Source organism: Petaurus breviceps, unplaced genomic scaffold (genome assembly GCF_028583685.1).
Source record: "Petaurus breviceps papuanus isolate PSGF00001 unplaced genomic scaffold, PetGlider_PUasm1.0 185, whole genome shotgun sequence".
Lineage (NCBI taxonomy): Eukaryota > Metazoa > Chordata > Mammalia > Diprotodontia > Petauridae > Petaurus > Petaurus breviceps.
In genome coordinates, this window is record NW_027185797.1 from 20,721,652 (window position 1) to 20,745,005 (window position 23,354).

Below are 23,354 nucleotides of genomic sequence, written 5' to 3' on the forward strand. Positions count from 1 at the left end.
GGGGGGGAGAGGGGGAGAGGGAGAGGGAGGTACATTACTTTTGGGACCATCTGCCACCTCCTATCTCCCTGATATTTGTAGTCAATGCAGTTCATCTCAGGAGGTTCACTTAGGACAGCCCAATAGGCCTGGGCAAGCTTGGCAATCTCCATCCTACTTTCCCTTCCAAAATAAAACCATTCCCCTCCCTCCTCACATGATCAAAATAGGGGGAAAATATTTATGTCAAGTATGCCAGGTTTAAATTTGACATTGAAATGCATAAGGAACTGTTGAAACAAATTTATACAGGAATAATTTAGTTCAAGGTCCACTTCTTAACCCTCATGTCTGTGGGATCCTGAGTAAATCATTGTGCATTTCAGTGGCCCAGGTAACACTCTAAGACTATTTAGTACAGAGAGGGGTCCTATCTGCCTTGGGAGAGGAGGGACATTACCAAGAGATTCTATGCCAGTGAAGTTCCAGGTCTAGGAAAATTGACAGGCACATAAAATTCAAATTGCCTAAGGATATGAATAATTGTTTATTTTTTTTCAAAAAAGGAAACACAAGTTGCTAATAATCACTTGAAAATATGCTCGACCTCTATAATAATCAAAAGGCCTGCATTATGAAACAACTTGGGGACATTACCTACACCAATCAAATTGGCCAGTATAGCTAGAGGCAATGACACTTAATGATGGTGGGGTTGTCAAGAAACAGGCTTATTCATTCAGTGTATGATTCAAACTATGTTTTTTTTCTTTTTCAATCTCCCTTCAACATAAGAGAATTTCTTTTGTCTGTGACTCTCTTTTCTTTGATGTAATTATCCTTCTTAATTTGCCCTGCTCCCTATGCCTATTTCTTTTCCTGTTGAGTTTGATGTATGTTACTAAACTGTCTGTGTGTATGTATGTGTTCAATCCTCCTTGGTCAAGAGAAGAGTGAGGTTCATATGACGTTCCCTCTCTTTCCTCGATGTTTGTGTATTCTTATCACATACACAAAGGACAACGTTTCACACACATATATAAACATATACGAATATACACATGTATGCATACACATGTGATTATATACACAGTACAACTTTGTCCAGCTCTGCTTCACTTCAATTCAATTCACACAAAAGTCCATACCACCCTATCATGTCATTGGTCTTTGAAATGAAGGATAAACAACAAATACACACACACACACACATACACGCACGCACACACTTACCCTCCCTTCTTTTTTCTCTGCTGAGACAGAAACAATCCACTTCTTGGGCACTCTGTTTTGCCTATTTAACTCTACCCTATTAGAGTGTTAGCGCACAGTCCCTTCCAGTTGGAAAAATGGATTTGCCATCCTAAGTCTTTCTTGATTCCATGTTTACATTTCACAGTTTGTCTTCAGTTTTCATCCTCAGAAGTGCATGAGAGTCTTCTACTTCATTAAAAATCCATACTGTTCCCTAGGAGATTACGCTCAGATGTGCCGCGGGAGGTCTCCTCATTACTCCATACACTCCATTAGAATGTAACCCCATCGAAGGTAGGGACTATTTTTGTTTTTCTTTTGATTCCTAGGGCTTAGGACAATGGTTGGAATGGAAAAAAAAAACAACTATTCAATCAAGGTTTACTAATAGATTTAAATAGCATTTTTTTTTGTATATGCATAGCATTAATTTAAAATAATTGATTTAAATACTCCTGTTGTATATTATTCACCACCCTTTCTCCTTGTTCTCCCCTATCTTTCTGACCTGAGGACTTTACCAATTATTTATTAAGAAAGTACAGGAGCAGCTATGTATCACAGTGGATAGATCGCTGGCCCTGGAGTCAGGAGGACCCGAGTGTTCAAATCCAGCCCCAGACACTTATTAGATGTGTGACCTCAGGCACGTTACTTAGCCCTGTTGCCTCAAAAAATATTACATCTATTCAATGCAAATTTTCTTTCTCCTTTTTTTGCCATCTCAAAAGGCTTTGACCTTATTCCCCATTCTTTCTTCTTTTTTTTCCCAGCTTTTGACAATTATGTGGACCCTCTTTTTGCCAAGGCCAAACCCTCTACATGTGCCCTTGATACTTTATCCTCATAACTTCTCCATGAGAATTATAACCTCAATCATCCCCCGGCTATCTCAAATCTTTAACCTTTTCCCTATTTCCTGGGAATCTTCTACCTTTCCCCACTCATATACCTTAAATTATGCTGGTCTCCTACATCCAAAAAACAAAACAAAACATTTAAAATTAAAAAAAAAAAGTTATCCGACTCCATCCTCTCCAATTAGTATCCTATAACTCTTCCATTTCTTAGCCAGATTCCTTGGAAAGTTCATCTACACTTTTCCCATCTACTTTGTGTCCTCTCACTCACCCCTCAACCGCTCAAAATGTGGCTTCGGACCTAATCTGTCAAATGAAACTTTTCTCTCCAAAGTTACTGACAATTTCTCAATTGGCAAACCAATCACTGTCTCTCATTCCTCACACTTCTCAGGTATCTGTTTCATTTGACACTATTGGTCATTCTCTCCTCTAGTACACTCTCTTGTATCTGTGTTTCCATGACAGTAGTCTCATTGTTCTTCTACTTCTTTCAAGACACCTTTGCTAGTTCATCCTGCTTACCTTTATTAATGCGAGCAAGACCCAAGTAATAGTTTTAGAATGGACCTTTTATTAAAACACCATGTTGGCTGATCAGGTCACATGGCGGGCTGAGCAGTTACTATCACATGTCCCAGGTATAGCAATAGCAGTGGCAGCCAGCAACAGCCCTGATCTGGGACAAAACATCAGCTTATAAAGGGGGCCTTAGGCAAGCAGTGATTGGTCAGTACACACCTTGAAACTTCTACTCCTGACTCACAAGCCTGCCCACTTCTATGCAGGTGATCTGACTGAAAAGGGTGGAGACCCAGTGGGGGAGGGCGGAGCTGACCTGGCAGTCTGCTTACTTCCTTGAGGTAGGGAGGTTGGGGAAAACCTGGCACAGCAATCCATACCATGCCCTTAGCTAGTAGGTGTTTCCAAAGCCAGTGTACTGGTCTCTCTTCTCATTATACTCTATGCTCTTTCTTGGGGACATCCTCAGGGTTTGCTTAATTCTCAATGATATACAAATGATTACAGATCTCTATAGCTAGTCACTTTCTCTTCTCTTAGCTCAAAGTCTGGATGCTTTCTGAACATTTGCAAACTGATGTCTCAGAGGGATCTCAAACTCAAATTGAACAAAACCTCTCTCCACCTTGAAATGCCATTTCCCTCATCAAAGGTACCATAATTTTTCAAGATGCTTAGATTCCTGGCCTCAGCATTATCCTTAAGCCCTCCCTCTCCTTGATCACCATAATCATTCCTTTGCCAGCTCTTGCTCTTTCTATCTCTCCGACATCCCTTTCATCTGATTCCTTTTCTCTGCTTACGGCAATTTAATTCTGGCCCTTATTCTTTCTGATTTTTTTACTCCTTTACTCAATAAACACCACTATCTCCCTGTTGTTTCTAGAATCAAATACAAATCCTTTTTTTTTTAACCTGACCCCAGTCTATCTTTCCAGAATCCTTATACATCACTCCCTTTCTGTACTGGACTTATTTCTCTTCCTCACACATTACTCATGATGACTTGGCACTGACTCTCCTTTATGTCTGGAATGCACTCCCTCCTCACCTCCACATCCCAGAATTTCTTTCTTCCAGACACATCTTAAGCACCATCTTCTATATAAAGACTTTGCTAATCTCCCCCACAATTACTGGTATCCTCCCCTCAAACTACCTTTCATATAACTACTTTTATTTAAATTATTTTTATATTTGTTCTCTTTATATTGATATGAATTTGTCTTAGAATATGTTCCTTTAATTAGGAATTGTTTCATTCTTTGTATTTGTATTCTCAGCACACAGCAAAATACCTGGTAAATAAGGTGTTTAAGAAATGCTCATTGAAGTATTGACTAATTGCATCTTGATCTAGTTGAAGGAACATGGGATCTAGAGTCAGGGGACCTATGTTCAAATCCCACCTCTGACACCTGCCACATGTGTGACTTTTGACAAATGACTTTATCTTGCTGAGTTTTAGTTTTCTTATCTGTAAAATGAATGGGTAGGATTAGACACCCTCTGAGATCTTTCCAGTTTTCATTGCTTAGCCCTGCTTTCCCTATCATTCTAGTAATAGCTCTTTGATATCTTTTTATACCACTTCTTGTATACAAGTCATGGTGACCAATATGTTGTGACCTAGCTATGGCTGTTTTATGTCTCTCCGTTGCTCCTGGAATCATCTGTTATAGTAATTCTTAAGAGATTGCATTGCTCCATTATTCACAACCATCTAGAAGAAGAAGCCATTCTCTGAAGAAGTCTCATGTTAAAAAGACACATTTATATGTCAGAATTAGGCTTAGGGTTTTTGAGTATAATCTAGCTGACCCATTTGCTTCTATTTTATTTTTGACCCCACTAATTTCCCATCTATAGTATCTGTCCAGTGTAGAGGAATCGATGGTCTAACTCTATGGGTTTTCAATTCAATGTCGTTTTATAGTCTAGATAATAGACAGTCTTTATCCATTTAGTTTTTCTGTGTGAATTATTAAGCTAAGCTACATTGAATGAAAATGAATCTCATTTAGTAGGCTCTGGAGGATCCCATGGCTTCAGGAAGTCAGCAGGATGTCATTTGCAAACAAGAATATCTGGAGTGCCTCATGATTGCTCAGGAATCCCTCCCTGGCTTATAATATTTATTGTATCTAAGAGTAGAATGTTATAAAATATATTCAAATGTGAAAAGACTGTGGAGACTTTTATTTTCTACCCTTTGAAAGTCATTTACTGTATTGTGGACTCAGTTTCCTTATTTGTAAAATGAAGGCATTGAAAATAGGTAAACTCTGAAGTCCCTATAATACTTCGATCTAATACATGGCAGGCCTTGTGTGTAGTGGCCAGAAATTATATGGAATTCTCTTTAAAAATGATGATGATGATAGTGATGATAATTTTAATAATTTATATGGAACTTTAAAGTTTCAAAGTACTTTGCATGATCTTATTTGGATTTTAGAATTCTCAGGTAAGAATTTCATAACCTGTTTTAGCCAGAAGTTATGTGCAAGCATATACCTAAGATTATAGTGGGAGTGAATGAGAAGTTATAATTTTATGTGTCATACTTTGCTTTAGATGAAGATTTTCTGAACCACATTTCCTTCCTTGATTCTTCATTTATTGATTTTTCTTTTTCCTACCATGCATTCTTAATCCATTTATCATTCAGCCATCATTCCTTCCTTCATTGAATAAATAGTTTTAGGTACCAACTCTGGGCAGTGCCTTATGCTAGGCATAGTAGAAACAGAAGGAAAAACAAGATACCATCTTTGCCCTCCAGGGTGTTGTAATCTAGAATGTAAAAATAGAACCAGGCTATACCTGAACAATCGAGGTATTTAAAGAGTTGTTCAATGAACTAATGCTTTTTTTTTTAATGAATAACATATGAAAGAATAAAAAAAAGGTATCAATTCAATTTTCTTTTAAGTAACAGAGAAATTCTTGGGAAAAGCAAATTTTGATGATGTTCCTACTGAATAATACCTGGAGGTGTTTGTTTTTATTTTATTTTATTTTATTTGCTTTTTCCTTCTGTATCTACACCTAGTACTAGTAAATCCATGACATGTGTTGATTAGAAGTTATGCTTTGGTAGGGATGATTCTAAGAAGTTGAAATAAAATTCACCCTCCTCCTTCCTCCCATCCTTTTTTGTTAATAATAAAGTTGGGTGGGTCCCGATTCTCAGGCATGCTCGTGGGCGGCAATTTTAGAAATACCTTGTTGGTGGTGACTTGTATTTATTTTTAAGGGAAAACTATGTCTGGAATTTTGTAACTGAGATTTTTTTAAGGAGACAGAGTAGCTTGAAATTTGGCATGTGATTCTAGGTAATTATTCATTATTTGGAGATGTGGAGCATTAGAAAAGGTTTTCATTTTGTTTGCATTTCTGACTGATCTATAAGTTGATGGTTAGTTCATTTGTAATTTAATTGAATCAAACTAACTCAATAAACATATATTCAGGGCCTATGATGATTGAGGCTTCTTGGTAGACTGCAGGACGATAAGGGATGAAGGGGGGGGAGCAGTCCCTGCCCTCAAATAGCTTGCATTTGCTGTCAGTTTTCTGGCCATGAGTGCTGTGGATTTCATTTCATGAGACTTACTTTCCTTTCAGAAATCTAGCTCTGAGTTGCTAAATACCCACTTAAAAAAAAAAGAAAAGAAACCATCACCACCAACAAAAAAGAACAGTTTTTGTGTGTGAATGGTGAGGGAGGAGGAAAAGGTATGGACAGCCACACGATTTCTCTTAGACTCCAGAGAAAACATCCCTGTTACCTGTACTAGAATAGTAGATATGCCATGCTAAGTGTCCTTAGCATCAATTCACCAGGACATTCAATTACTTAAAATTTTTTATTCCCCCTCTGTGTAAACTAAATATCCAAATGTTTAAGGATGCCTGTGTAGAGGGAAAAGGCAACTCTTTCTTTGGTCAAAGGATTGGAGTTCAAATCTTACTTCTGTTGCTTATTTCCTATGTAACTGAACAAGTCCTTCAATCTGTTGGGGCCTCAATTTCCTCATCTGTAAAATGAGAAAATTGGACTACATGGCCTCTGAGATGTCTTCCTGAATTCCATCTATTACCCTCGCTATTTCTAGATAGCATTTACTAGCAAGGAGCAGTAGAGTTGACTTCTATGTTGCAGATGATTCCAGGCAGTAATAAGAAAAAAAATCATAATTACATAATGCCTTAATATTTACAGAAGACTATCCTCACCAAAGCTCTGCAAGGTAGGTGATGCAGGGGATATTCCCATTCTGCAAATAAAGTGAAGCAAAAAAGATTAAATGGCTTGCCTAGGACCACATAGCTAGTAAACATCATGACAGTGACTCAAACTTAGGTCTTCTGGAATCAAGGCTCCTTCTTGCTGATCTTAGTCTACCACATGACCTCAACACTGACCCCTGTAATGTTACAAACCAACCATTCTTGGCTAATGGAGGATACTTCAGTTCAGCAAAATTAAAGCATTTGACATAACCAAATAGTGGAAGAATGGAACCCACGGCTAAGGAAACCTGGGAACCCTCCACCACATCCATGTAACTGGAAAATCAGGAATTTGCAAGAGTCAGTAACAGTAGAAATAAACAAGGAACCACAAGCCTGGAAGCACATCTTCTCTCCAAGTCCCTTTAGCATCCAGGAACAATACTAGATATCCATGAACTTCCAAGTCATCTGGGGAAAGATTTAAGGAGGTCCCTGAACTTGGATAGGAAAAATTCCATGTTTCTTTCAGTATAACTTGTTTCCTTTGTACTCATATAGGAATTCTAAGAAGGAGGCCATTGGCTTTATCAGATTGAATTAATTGCCCAAGAGTATCTTCAACACACATACAAAAAAAAAAAAATTAGAAACTCCTGGTTTAGATAATGCATTTATCTTTAATTTTCATCTACAAAACTATTGATTCATACATTTCTCAAATGCCTACTATGTGCCAGGCAACATCCTAGGCATACACTGAGCAATGCTATATAGATTCAGAGAGGACAAAGGTCACACCATCCATTTAGTAGTCCAAATAACTGGATTTTATGTATCACTTGGTATTTGCTAAGTACTTACATATATGACCTTATTTGATCCTATAAAAAATCCTGTGAGATAGATGCCAGAGGTATTATTAACCCTCCATCTACAGATAAGGAAAATGAGTTTTAGACTAGCTAAGTGACTTGGCTATGGTCACAAAGTAAGTGTCAAAAGCAAGATAAAAAGCCCAGGTGTTTCCTGACCCAATGTTCAGGTACCTTTCTCTACACTATATTGTCTTCTTGTTTTAGAAATGGAAAAAAAAAAGGCATTTAGATGAACAAGCATTTAATGAGATGTCAGCTGTGTCTCAGTTATATTCAGCCTCACTATTCCCATGTCATCAGGGTTCATGATAAGCATCGTGATTATAGATGTAAGTTGTGTAACTCTACTGAGTTTGTTTCATCACTAGGCCATGGAAAGTATTTCAGTGCATTTAAAATTTTCCTCATGTCCTGGATACTTATGGTCTTTACAGTCTCTGCCCTACAATTAAAAAAAATGGTTGCAATCTTGTATTATTTCTTAATCCTCAAAGGAACAGTAACAAGAAGAGAAGTAAAGCAAAGTAAGAAAGAATGGGTTTTAAACGGGAGGGATATAAGGAAGCTCATGAAAATGGGAATATGAGGTATTCAGGGAAACCTGGCAAGATTTTTATATGAATTGTTGAAAATTAAAGAAAGTCAGAGCCAAGAGAACAGAATTCATAGTGGTTATAATAAACTCAGTGTAAACAACACTAAAAGACATCTGAATTCAGATTAAATGCAATAACAAATCTTGGACTGATCATGAAACATACTTAATACTGAGGGACTGTGGGAATAGAATGGTATGCATTGTCAGACATAGTCACTCTTGATGGTTTTCTTTGCTGTTTTCCTATGATGACTGATTGCCTTAGTCACTCGTTACATTTGGGACCAGATCCAGTCACATTTTACTTCATTCTCTGGCTAGCTCACCAACTACCACAATTGTTTCTCTTGTCTGATGCTTCCCTCCCACCCATATTTCCAGATATTTAACTATCATCAAATCAGCCCTTTCCTGGCTCTTGGAAATGGTATATCAATTTACTCCTTTATGATGTTACTTATTAATTAATCATCACTATTATTTTCTATTTCAAAATATGACTCTCTAACTAGTACTTCCCCATATGTGTGCCTTCCCCCATTCAAGTGTAAGTTCAGTGAAGGCAGATATGGTCTTTTCATATTTATATGACTAGCACAGTTCTTGGCACAAGGTGAGTGCTTAGTGATTTCCTTCTCCCTCCCTCCCTCTCTCCCTCCCTCTCTTTTTCTTTCCTTCCTTCCTTCCTTCCTTCCTTCCTTCCTTCCTTCCTTCCTTCCTTCCTTCCTTCCTTGTAGTTTGATGTGATACAGACAGTTTACTGGGGAGTAAATGTCATCTTTATATCTATACGAACATTTGTGTATATATATATATATATATATATACACACACACATATGCATATATAAAAATACACATTATATATACATATATATATACACACACAAATAAATATGTGTATATGACAAAAGAGTTAAGTTATCAGTGAAGGTAAAGCTCCACAGCCCAAGAATGAGACACACAACTTTATTATTCACTCATTATATGACTGTCAGCAAGGCACTTATGCTATCTGGGCCTCCCTAAGTGTAAAATCATTGGGTTGAACAAGAACATCCCTAAGGTTCATTTCAAGTTCTAATTTATGATTCTGTGATTCTAGGAGACCTCTCAGAATCTTTAATAATCTATTTTTATAGACACACTGACAGAATTTCCTAGTCTGCTGCAATATGCATACTACTGACTAGATGTCACAAATCTGACCTGAATCAGGCCCCACACACTAATGTTCTTGACAATAGGATTGTTTCTTTGGTTTCCTCTAAGGACCAAAGGTCAAAGCAATTGGAGAAAAGGTTGGGCATCAGATCATAAATTTGAATGTGTGAAAGGATTGACTAGCTCAATTCCCTTATTATACAAATGAAGAAACTGTAGCCCAGAGACATTAAGTAACTTAAGACCCCCCCCTCCCTGCCCCACCTCACAAGTGGCAGAGGATTCAGTCCAGTCTTCTTTCCATCAAGATACATTCTCTGTCCAAGGTTCTAAGGCAATTCTTCATTGTTGTCAGAATGTCTGAAAATGTGATACAGTTTTTAAGAGTCTCAACCCTCTCTTGTACATAGAGATGTAGTTGTTCAGAGGAAACTAATAATCACTAGGGAATCTCTCTCTCTCTCTCTCTCTCTCTCTCTCTCTCTCTCTCTCTCTCTTGCATCATATATAGATTTCTGTATACATACATGTGTATACATCTATAACTAAAGATGAATATATTTTTGCTGTTTTTTAGTCATTTCAGTCACGTATGACTTTGCAATGACATTTGGGGTTTTCTTGGCAAAAATACTAGAGCAGTGTAGCATTTCCTTATCCAGCTCATTTTGAAGATGAGGAAACTGAAGCAAACAGGGTTAAGTGACTTGCCCAGGGTCACATAGCTGCTGAATGTCTGAGACCAGATTTAAGCTTCTCTCCCTGACTTTAGACTCAGTGTTCTATCAACAATGTCCCATGTGTGTGTATGCACACGTGTATACAAATACTTACACATACATAAACATATATGTATATGAGCTAACATTTGCCTAGTGCTTACTATGTACCAGTGCTCAGTGATTTAAAATTTTTGTCTTATTTGATTCTCACAATAACCCTGTGAGTTAGGTATTCCTATTATCCCCATTTTTCAGATGAGGAAACTGAGAGATTAAGTTAAAAAGGGAAGTGATTCATCCAGGGCCACAAAACTAGCAAGACCTGATTTAAACTTTTTCCCACATCCATCATATTACTTTATAGAGTCATTCATTTCTTTTTAACATGATTAGTTCCTCTTATTTTTATATTTCATTCATTTCTAGATATATACCCTAAATATGCCTTCTCTCGTAAGAAAGAAAAGCATTTAAGCAAAATTCATCAACATAGGAAACCACCTCTGACAGTGTGGGCAATATCTGATCCCTGTGGTCTCCTAACATAACAACTAATTTTTATTTCCTCCTCTCTTCTTCTCAGTCAAAATGGGTTGCTACAGTTAAACTGAAGGCATCTTTTTTTTTCCCATTTTTTAAATCAATATTATTGTTGTCAATGTTATTGTTGCAACTGAATATTGCTCCTATGGCTCAGCCTGCTTTCCTCTCAAACAGTTCCTAAACATCTTGTCATGTATCTTTGAAGTCTTCATTGTCATAAGCCTCCTATGCACACCAAATTGTGTAAACTACCCTCTCTTCCTCTTTTCTCAACCATCATTTTGTCTTTCTTTTTCTTTTTTCCAAAACATTATGTTCTGTATCCCATCCCCTTGCCCATGGAACAGTTTTCTCTACGTTCAGGGCTTTAGAGTTTCCTTTCATTCCTTAAGTATAAGAGTGTGGATTTGAATATGATTTTTATTCTCAGTTTTCCATGCAATTATTTTTTAAAGAGGATTGTTAACATTTTAATAATTTTTTTGTGGAATCTCTAAATAAAAGAATTTATTTTTTTTTAAATGGCCATGCAACTTAATTCCAAGTTGTGTTCACATCAGTTAACTTCTCTGGACTTCAATTTCCTTATCTGTAATATATGTGGATTGGTCTACATAATCTCTAAAGCCACTCCTATCTCTAATATACTTTCTCGGCTTTAGTTCCTTCCTAAAAGCTCTTTGAGGCCAGGGCATCTTTCATTTTTGCCTTAGATTCCCAGTCTTGGGTATAGTTCCTGGCATATATTCTATGCTTCATAAAAGTTTGTTCATTTTACTACTTTGTAAAAAAGAAAGGGATTGAACTAGATGATCTTAGAAGTACCTCCTAGTTTTGACTTTCTCAGAAGATTTTTCTTTGTAATCCATGGTCCTTTCAAGGAGTGTACCTTCTAAATGAAGCTTTCCTTAATTTGTGCCCCAGTTTTCTCCCTACTCCTGATATTACTTTGTATAGAATTTTCTATTTAATTATTTGCGCAGCTGTTCTACTCCTCTATTAGAATGTAAGCTCCTTCAGAGCAGGGACAATTTCATTTATCGTGTATGCCCTGGTAGGGTACAGCACCATGCTTTTGTTCATAGTAAGTGTTTAACTAATGCTCGTTGGATAGAATTTCATGCTAGAAGGAGTCTTTCAGATCTCCACGGACTTCCTCATTTTAAAACAGAGAGAACTGAAGACCAGAGAAAGAGAAGGGACTTGCACATTGTTCACAAAGGTTTTGGCAACTAAGTTTAAGATGAAGAGGGAGGGGAAGCAAGCTGAGAGACTGGGCAAGCCAAGTTAGCCAGAAAGCATTTAAGTACCATCCACCCATGTTCCAGGTACTGGGGCATGTGCTGAGGAGGTGAAGAAACACCCACATCTTTTGCTATTGTGATAAAATTCCTAGCTAGGAATAGGATGTTTGATAAGAAAGTCAAAATGGTACCACCTCCCATATCTTCTCATAATGTCTCTATGGAGGAAAAAGTGGAATAAATTCATTTGAGGAATATTTGGTTCTTTTTTCCTCTGTGCTTGCTTTCTAAGCTCTGTCTAAACCATCCACTGAAAACGGAACACCTGCCACTTGAAGAATTATGACCTAAAGGTGAAAAGTCTCTGCACTAGCTGGCTAAATCTGGGTTTTCCCTGAGATTGTAGTTTGTCTTCCTTTCACATAACCAGGGTTTTTTGGGTTTTTTTTTTGCAATTATTAGGTTTTTAATTGTCTTTTCTTGCTGCATCTTTCCTCCAGATACCTGAAAGTCTTAAAGACAGATTATTTATGATCATTGTGCAACTGATTATAAGGGGGCAATTCTATCTTTGGGAAGGATGAAGACTATAGAACTTGCTGGAGAAATCAGTTATCCATATAGACAAAGCTCTGTAAGAGAACTTGTGTGTAGGTAGATGAAGATGTCAGTTTCAGAAATAATGACTAGTTCTTAGTCCTTGGCTTTAGGAATGGTGAATCTAAATATTGTTCATTTTTCTGTATACTAGCCAAAAAACATAGTTTAGATATGAACGAAAATATTCCAGGCATATCCATTCCAGGCACTTATGCTCTCCCCTTTCATATTCTATCTCAGTCATTTGAGCTCTAGCTAGAGTTTTATTTTTCTACCTGGTGCAAACCATTTAGTGGGGAGGGGCAGGAGACAGTCTAGCAATGGTTGTAGTATACTGGGAGGTCTGGCATTCTTGGCTACAGGAGCTGATGGGAGAGGTGGGTCCAGTAAAGGAATGCTAAACCCTTAAGCAAGGGAGTCTCTGGGAGACTTTGGGATTAACTGCACCTTTTTCCAAGTCTGTGCTCTCAGGCAAAGCCTCATTTGCCTCAGGCTAATTAAAGCTCTGACAGCAATTATGTGTAGATGATCTTCAAATTCATTGTTATTTAGAAGATAGGAAAACCAGGGTTTATTTCCTTCCCTGGTAGATAGAAGGTTTGGAGTTTAGCAAGAAGGTCGTATATGAAAATGAAATATTTATTACAACTGGAAATAGTCAAATACAGTGTGTCCCAAAAGTCTTAGCACAATTTTAAGCATTAAACTTCAAAACTGCCCTGTGTAGACATTATACACAGTATTTTTAAATAGTAGAAAGTTGAATGTTACTGAGGCTTCATTTTTAGTAAAAACTCCTTTTTGAATACTCTGTTAAAATAAAAAAGTTAGCATCTATTAATTAAAGATTATGAACTTCAAATCTAAATAAACATTGTATGTAAGTATAAAAAATATTTAATTATCCTTAACTGACAAGAGAGAATATATATTCCTTGAAAAGGGCCCATATCACATCCCATTCAATTATAGAAATATTTAAATGACTACATTGTGTGTATTCATGTATTTTACATCCCCCAAAGTGATGGCACATACTGGGTACTTGGTGAATGAGTGAATGATGGAACAACATAAAAGAATCCTAACTAGTATTTTTTCTTAATGTAATCTCTAATATTCAGATGGAAAGGCAGAGATCCCCACTGAGAGGCAGAGTGGTATTTCGTGTTGGACTTAAAACTAAAGGGGGCTAGGTTTGAATCGAATACTTAAAGAGTTATCAGCTCTAAAATGGGAATCATGATACCTGTAGTCCCTACCTCACAGGGTTGTTGTGAGGCTTCAAGGAGGTAATGGGGATCCTTGCTTTGAAATTTCAATAGCTTTGTGATATCTCTGAAGTGGGTACTCCCTTCAAGGGTATAGATCTCAACCCATCCATCATCCATTTCTCATCCTGTACCATTCTTGTCCATGTCATTCCATGTATTATCCATGGGGGTCCATTGAATGTTCTAAGGATTTTTATCTAAATGTCTTTACGTTATGTGGGTGCCACTGGAGCATGCAAAATTAATTCTCGCTGTCACCACATAACCAGCTCACCTCCTTTTCCATCCATGCATCTCTCTGAATGATGTCCTTTATGCCACTTCTCATGAATAATGGGTTGTAGCCTACCCACTTCCACTTTATGCCTTACCATTGCCCTTTTGGGGGACCCAAAATTTCAATTCTTTGGAGATGGTATTATTATATGACTTATTGCCATATAATGTCTATAGATGAATGAAAAGATGGGTTATATTTCAAGGAGAAGCTTGGGGTCATTAAAATAATTATTCAAATTCCCCAGAGGCAATTCAGCCTGCCCTTCTCCTCCCATTTAGTTCTGGACCCAGCTCAATGACTATTTGCAGGGTCTGGCCAAGAAAATATATACTGATGGAGCAGCTCTATGAGTTGTCCATTCAATTGCAATTCATAATCTGGACTAAAGGGATTCTTCATCCACTTGGTGTTTCCTATGTGGAAAATTAGGCCAAACTCTTTTGAGTGATTATGGATCTCATTTAGGAGGCTCTGCAATGTTCCGGGCTTGATGCAATCAGCACAATGCCATCTGCAAACAACAGCATCTGGAGGACATCACCATCTATAGGGAATCCCTCTTTGATTTGGACTCTGCGCTGGACATCCTCCATGACAATGGTAAACACCTTTGGTGACCATACACTCCCTATTTTATGCTTCGCTTGATATTAATAGTCAGAGGGTTGTCAAGCAAAGTTATCTTTGTTATTACATCATTCAGGGAAACGTGGTTTTGACATGCATGGGAAACACATTGTTGAAGGAAAATATTTAAGGTGGTAATTTGTCCTATAAAATCAAATTGCTTTTAAAATAGTCAACTGACAGTCATAGCAGGGTCTCATATTCTCTATACTGTATGGTCAGTTGTGTGATTATAATGCTGTGCTCCATTAGAAAATAGCATTTATAAAAACTTAATTATTCTTTTTTCATATCTCCATCAAGGATATCCTTGATGTATATGTAGATAATACTTAAAATAATATGTCATTCTGGTGGGAAAGCAGGCATAATGGTCAGTGATTTCCGATATTTTCTTAGTTGATTTTCCCTACAAGTGTTTGCCATTTCCCCCACATCCAGATATCATCAGAATCATTTCCTCAATGATGTTAAAATTTGTATTGCCTCCAATACAGGACTTCTCTGGCTATATTTGTCCAACTCCCCTTCCCATCTTTAGTACCATATGTTTGCCTGTAACACTGTGATATTATAGTCTACATGTGGTAGATCCATAGCTATTGAAAGAGTTTATCATTAAACCTTTACAGATCTTTTGCAGTTTTATGTGTTCACTACTTCCTGCCAGTTTCATCCTTATATGCCCTTTGGATGATCTGATTTAGTTAAGTTTCCACCCAGTTGACTATAAAAGTGATTTTTTTCTCCATCACTTTTCATTGTTTTATGAATGAATATTGATTGTAATGTTCCACAAATCTACTCTGAAAGTTTTTATACCTAAACTGGTATTGCTCTAGGGTGCTATATATTTTCCCTTGACATGAAGATTAAATGCTTGTTGGTTGAGGAAGTTTCTGTCTTTTTTGATCTCATTATTGTGGTGATTGTTCTGTATTGGTTAAACTGCCTTGGGAGATTGTAATGTTCTGTACCTTTATATGTTCTTTTATCCATTTCTAAGTTTTTGTTGTCAACAGTTTGTTCAAGTAGGTCAAATTGGAGGTTCTTCAATTGTGTATCATATCTTCTTATTTTTGTTCTGATTTGGTATTTTTTAAAATCTTTTTTCTAACAAGTCAGTGATCTAATTGTACAGAGACAGATGATTTGGAAATGATTTCCACATCAGGGATTATTGATTTCCTGCCAAGATGTAATCAGTTTCATCATGGAATGTTCTTTTGTGCTTTCTATGTCCAATGCTTTCCTATTCTGTTCAGAAAGCATTTGTGATTTCTAGGTATGAAACTTCTTTATAGCCTCTGACCTCTTTAGTTTCTTATTCCTGAAACCTTGTTTTCCAATCTATTTTTCCATTATATTCTATGCCCTTTTCAAATTGAAGTCATTCAGTATTAATTAAGATGTATATTGATTTAATTTGAGAGGTCTTTATCAAGTTCCTAAAAGAATTTATCTACCTTCCAATACTCTTCAATAGGTGCTAATGCAGAAGCTGAAATTATCTTTCTAGTCATATTTTTGCAAATACTTATTACTTGAATATGAAATAATTAGCTGTCCCATTAAGTAATGTTTTTGGTTGCCTTTGGACATGTGATAAAACTAACTGTACTTTTTTCCTTATTTTCTTCTCCCAGAAGAGCCTGTGAATGATCCTCCCATTCAATAGTAAATTTCTTTCATTGTCTGGCTTAATTTATAGTGAGAACATCAAAATTTATGATTCAGTTCCTTCAGTAGAAAAACCATTCCTTGGTCACTAGACAAGTATCATCACATTAAGCATACAGATAACAGTTAAGTCAATAAGTATGGATGTTCTTCACTGTGTGAGTCTTACCCTTACCAGCTCTCTTCTACCATTCTGCCAATATCACTTCTGAAATTTAAGGAGACCACACAAAACTAAAGACCATTTTGTGTTTTCCTTTGTTTCATGGATTGCCACTGCTGATGAATCCATCCCCAAATGGCTCCAATGGAGATGATGATTCTCTAGTACTATGCTTGACCAGTTTTCATAAATAAGACACCCATTCACCACCAAGAAAGTACTTGAAGACCAAAATCCCAACATGGCTCAACATGCCAGACCTAGTACTTTCCTATCACAGCTTTCAGAAACCTAATTTCATTTCCATGGCATGATAAGGCATTAGAGTAGGACTTCATGTATACAAAACGCCATATAAGATTCAACCTTTATTGTTGAGTTATAGAGACAATTGCATTTATCCTTCCCAATGGATGTCCTCTATGGACCATCACCTCTGTGGATCTTTAGAAGCACTGTTTCATTGTTACTTTCTGGTGTTTAGCACCTGACTGTCTTGATCCCAAGGACATAGCTTATATTAGTAATCATTCTATTTAAACACTAGAGAGGAGACCACACAATTAATATGTATTTTAAAAGAAGAGGTTGTGATAAAATTATTATTAATACTTATCAATAAATAATCAGCCATTTATAATAAAAATATTAATAAAAAATATTTTCCTGAAGGTGTTTTCAATGAGCTTACAGAAAATGGGCTTGCATGCCAGTACTTTATTCGTTTACAAAAATGAGTCATTGGATATACCTTTGTAATAGTCCACAAAACATTAAATATAAAAGAGTAATAGCAGGATAGCAACTCTTCCTATGTCTATTTTTATCTAATTCCTTTGGGCGAAAAAGATGAGAAAAAGAGATAATTATAATTTAAAGTAGTTTAACAAAACTTATACAGTAATTAATGATACACACGGCCTATCACAATTAATTATCTGTACAAAGAATAATGTATAGTCATCACAAAGGGAGAAGAGGGTTGTTAGATGTTTTCAGAGCAAATTTAAATAGGTTTTAAAACTTACAGAAACAAGCAGACATCACTTCATTTTTGAGCAATGAGAGAGACAATATTTGCATGCTACTGAATGTGAGTGTAATCAAAAATAGCTAAGATCCAAGATTGGAATCAAAGATCCACCATATTCATAGGCAAGATCAACATGAATGGAGGAAAGGAAAAAGAAATGAGCATATATTAAACATCTAATTTGTGCCACGTACTGTGCTTAGCAATCTACAAATGTTATTTGATCCAAGAAGCATCAGACAAATGACTGAGTTATACAACATTCATTTACATAAACTGAGCAATTTATGATGACAATTTAGGATCCAGTCATTGTCACCAACAATTACAAAAGGGTTCTCCTTAAGGATGGGATTGTAGAAGGAGCACAGACTTACTGATCAATGGAATATCAGTAGAAACTGTGCAGCAAATTATCAAAGATTCCAAAAACGTAATTTCTATGAAGAATCTTCAATAGCATGACCTGGTGGATGGACATACATCAGAGACATGCTATCAGGAAATGACAGGTAACAAGTCCAAATGCTATATACTTCCTGATCTCTACATATCTTTGATAATTCAATAGATTTCTTAAGTGGAATGTTATCCCAGGAAAAAACAAAACTGTTTTACCAAATCACCAAGATGTAGCACTCATCTATAAAAATAAATTAAGAACAACATTTAATAGATGTAACCATCTCTAATATTCATAATCCCTAAACTACATGGAATCAGATATACCAGAAGAAATGAAAATCATATGGGAAAAGTATGAAAACCATAACATCCTTGTCACCCTATTATAGTCCTCTTCCAAAAGATGCTTTCATTGAGCTTATGGAAAATCATTTTAAATCCCAATACTTTTATTCAATTTCAAAATGCAGTCATTCCCTACTCTCCCCCTCACTCCCCCCATCAGCACTGTGGTCTATAGAAAATTTTTTTTAAAAAGCTGAATAGTGACTTGGCCCAGGAACACTTCTATCAGAACTTCATCATACAAGAGGAGAATGAGATAACAGTAAAAACTACAAGAGGAAGAACAAGATGATTATAAAAAATAAATGTGTAACGTATTACTGAAGACTTCTCCAATTTAGCACTTTCTCATTACCTAGAGAGAGGTGATCACCTAAGCAGCAGTGAACACTAAAACCAAATTCCACTGTAGAGCTAAAAGATATTTCAAAGGTAATCTAGTTTATTACCCTCATCTTCCAGTGAAGAAATTTAAGTGACTTCTCCAGTGTGAGCTGGACAGGAATTGCTAGGGGCAATATTTGAACCCTACCACCCAGTAGTATTCTTTCTATGATTTCCTCTGACTCTTGTACCTGTCCTTTGGAAGCAGGGATGACAAGCCATTCTACTACAAATACAAAACTCCAAATATCCTTGAGAGTTCAGTCAATAAACTGTCTTGAAACTAGAGTTTCATCAGCACTGTAGCTGGTGCCCATCATCACCCAGATGTAACACTGATCCATTAAAATAAGACCAATGTTTTTAATAGATGTCACCATCTATTTATTTTTTATCAATATTTTTATTCAAGTATAAAATGAAATTACCCTACATTCTTAACAGTCTGCTGAACACTAAACATAAAAAGACAGAAATGGATGGTTATTCTCCCAAGACAATTTATGTTTCAATATTCAATTGAAGATGTTTGTTTTTGATGATGATGATGATGATGAAGAAGAACAGCAACACCAATAACCCCAACCTCTCACATCTAGGGATAAAAGACCAAAAGCCATTTGTGGGAGTTAAAAATCTAGAAAGACGTGAGTAGCAGGTACTAAGATATGAGCTGGGTTGAAACAAGAAAAGCCAGGGACCTGACAGGCATATGAAGCCTAGGATGAATCAGTGGAGAAACCATCCCTGGGAATTATCCCTTGGACAGATGTGACCTACCTTGGTCATGGAGAAGAAGATGGTGCATAGAATGCCTTACTTTGGGCCCTGTTGAGGCATGCTGTCCACCCATCCACCTCTGTTTCTTAAAGAGGATGATCCACTAAGATAAAAGTAACATTGATATTGTAAAACATTCCTCTCCATTCTTACAGCCTCATTTTCACATTGAGTACTCAATAGACATTTACCATAATATTGAATTTTGAAGGGACCTCCAAAGCCATCCAGTTCCAGAAGTAGCTGGACAAGAATGCCTTCTCACAGCACCATCCATTCTTTCAAGATCTCCAGTAAGAAGAAACTCATTGTTTCCCCAAATAGCCCATTCTACTTTTGCATAGCTTAAATTATTGGGCAGCTCTTTTCTTTTATATACTGCCTAAATTTTCCTTTTCACAAATTTAACCCACTGGGGCTACATTGTTATTGTTCAATCATTCAGTTGTGTCCTGCCCTTCATGACCCTAGGAACCATATGGCCCATGGGGTTTTCTTGGCAAAGGTACTGGAGTGGTTTATCATTTTCCACTCCAGTGAGTTAAGAGGTTAAGTGACTTGCCCATAGTCACACAACTAGTGCATATCTGAGGCTGTATTTGAACTCAGGTCTTCCTGACTCCCATCCTAATTGCTCTATCCATCGAGCTGCACTTGAGGCCACCAAGAAGATGTCTAATCTGTGTTTCATACAGTAGCTCTTAATTTACTTAAAGATGCCTGTGTATCTTCACATGATCCTCCAAAATCTTTTCTTCTTTTCTCTATTCATCACTAGGACCTTCTACTCATCATATGACTAAATCTTACTCTCTTCTATAAATGTCTATCTGAAAATGTTGAGTGTTTTAAAGAAGAAATTCCTGTTATGCTCTGTCTCATATTAGCTGATCCCCAATTCCCTGCCAACTTGGAGAGACTGTGATTTTTAGTTCATAGGTATACCTTAAAATATGGAGCCACACCTGCCCCTATTTCAAGGATATTTTTTGTACAGATTCAGTATAGATAGAGCACCCCAAAACTGGAATGACTGAGAAACTGGGGATTTTCAAGTGCAGTAAACTGAGGGCACTTGAACACCCTAATGAGTGCCCTGAGAAAAACTAAAGGTTATCTAGTAAATGAAAGGAAGGGACCATTCAAAGATCTCAAAGATCAGGCCTATTCATAAGACCTGGAAAGTGGCAAATGACTCTTAGAGATTGCAGGCTCAAACCCTGAGAGCTTGAAGAGACCTTAGATCCAGCTGCTGATGAGTAAACTGAGGCTCAAAGCAATTCAGAGACTTTTGGAAACCTAAGTGATGGAGTGGAAATTTGGTCTCCTCCTAATTCACCATAACAGTCTGACTACTCTCTTTCCTTCCAAGAGATAAAGAAGGTGGATACAAATAATGGAACAAATTCAAATGTTTGGGTGCTGTATAATTAAGCCATTTCTTTATAATACATTCACTTAACTCTCTCAAGCAGCCCTGCTTCAAAGCTGCCTCTCCTTTCTATTGGTAAGGCAGTGTGAAAATGAGATGCTAGGTTTCTCCATTGCCCTTCTCAACTATACCCTTTGTGAAGGCTAATGAGTTGCCCAAATTTAGTCAAAACGAATGCAAAGGCAACTTGAGGATGATTTACACAGAAGAAATTGTCTTTTGACTATAAAAACCAAATTTTAATTTAAACATTTTCAATAAAATAATTTTGGCTTTAATAACAATATGAAAGAGAGAATGGCTTAATGAAAAGAAGTCTGGACTCATTGTTAGGAAGCCTCAAATTCAAATCCACTTTGAATACATCCTGGTTGTATGACTCTGGGCTGGTCACTTAAACTCTCAGTACCCCCAGGCAACTCTAAGGTACTTCCTCACCAAGGCAAATTACTCCACCAGTCAAATCACATGTACATTCTACTAAAAATCTCTTAAACTCAGGATATATTTAGTCAAATGATTCTACCCCTAAACTTGTCTCCTGCATTTAATTTTCCCTAAATCAGTTAACAAACAAGCATTTATTCTGCTTTCTTCATGCCAGGCATTCTACTAAGCATTAGGAATACAATGGCAAAAGTGAAATAGTCCCCGGCCTCAAACTTACATTTGAATGGGTGATAAAATACTTACATAGACATATGGATGTCTGTACATACAACTTTAATTGCATAAAACTGTACTAAGACATTTGGGATATCCTGTATCTACAAAATGAGTATAAGGTAGCTTTGGGAGGGAATAAACTAGTATCTGGGAGATTTTTTTGTAGAAGGTGATGCTTGATTTGAGTCTTTTTAAAGGAAACCAGCAGTTCTAAGAGGGAGGCATGAAAAATTGAATTTTGGAAAGAGGGGAAAGCTAGTACAAAGACACACAGCGGAACAAGGAAGTATAGCATACTCCCTGTCTAGTAGGCCAGTATGGTTGGATTGAAGAGTACCCGGAGGAGGGTAATGGGTAACAAAGAGTAAAATGGTGTGTAGGGGCCGGGCTGTGAATAAATGATTTTTTTCTTTCCTTCCTTCCTCCCTCCCTCCCTCTCTCCTTTCCTCCCTTATTTCCTCCTTTTTTTCTCCTTCCTTCCTTTGTTTTTTTCCTTTGTTCCTTTGTTCATTAAGTCCTTCCTTCTTTCCTTTCTTTCTCTCTACCTTCCTCTTTCCTTCTTTCATTTTTCTTTCTCCCTGTTTTCCTTTCTTTCTCCCTGCCTCTTTCTTTCTCTGATTTTTTTCTTTGTTTCCCTTTCTTTCTCTTTCTTTGATTCTCTCTTTCTTGAGAGACTTGAATATATTTGTAGGCTGTAGGGAAGAAACCAGTAGATAGGGGGAAAAGACTGAAGATTAGAGAAAGGTAGGGTATTTAAAATGGGGCAGCCTTTTAGAGAAAATGAAAGAAAGTGAGAGTAGTTAGCTGTGGTGTAGTTGACCTTGGTGAGAAGGACTGCCTCTTTATCAGTGACTAGAGTAAAGACAGAAATAGTCAGTGGTGATGCCAATGGGTTGTGAGATGAGGAGGAGGAGAAAATAAGCATTTCCTGATTAATACCTTTAATTTTTTGTTTCCTTAATTATGAGCCAAGCACATCAGCCGAGAAGGTAAGTTATGGGCAAGCTTTGGTAGTCTTAGGAACTAACATTACTATAGAGATTGAAGTTTTATAAATCACTTCAATTATTTTATCTCTCATTTGATCTTAACAACAATACTTGAAATTAGACAAGAAATTATCGCTATTCCTCCTCCTCCTCCAAACAACTTCTGCTTTTAAATTAAGTCATTTGTAGGAACAGTCTACTTACGATAGAGGAAAGGAGGCTGAATTAAAGAAACAACTGAGGGCAGCTAGGTAGCTTAGTGAATAGAGCACAGGCCCTAGAGTCAGGAAGACCTGAGTTCAAATCCGGCCTCAGACACTTGACATTTATTGACTGTGTGACCTTGGGCAAATCACTTAACTTCAACTGCCTTGTCTTACCCCCTCCAAATAAAAAAATAAATAACTGAAGAGAACTGGTCAGTGGTCCAGTGTCTATCCACCTCTACTCAGTTACCTCCCATTCTGCTTCTGACTTATCTTCATGCTTTTCCTCCCTCTCTTGAGCTGGAGGTGGTGTCTATCCAAAGCATTTACTACTCCTTGGGAATATACTTGTAATTAGGTGGGCTCAAAGGGCTTAACAATCCATTTTCCCATTTGTAGAAGGAGTTATGATTCCTAGGAGATCTCTTTAATCATGAAATCATTGATCCAATCTTTGTTCCCACAATGAAGATAAAGTTCTAAAGTGC

At 36.9% G+C, this 23,354-nt stretch overlaps 1 protein-coding gene across 14 annotated transcripts in view; it reads left to right on the top strand.

The window, feature by feature from the left end:
- RBMS3 (RNA binding motif single stranded interacting protein 3) overlaps positions 1 to 23,354 on the top strand; it is a 1,480,592-nt gene that overhangs the window by 505,768 nt on the left and 951,470 nt on the right. For 13 of the 14 annotated variants that reach the window (XM_069088563.1, XM_069088548.1, XM_069088550.1 and 10 more), the window contains one exon: positions 14,622 to 14,756. The exons of the other annotated variant lie outside the window; for it this stretch is intronic. In XM_069088563.1, the coding sequence (XP_068944664.1) occupies positions 14,622 to 14,756 (135 nt within the window). The remainder of the gene's footprint in view (positions 1 to 14,621; positions 14,757 to 23,354) is intronic. 14 annotated transcript variants of the gene reach the window in all.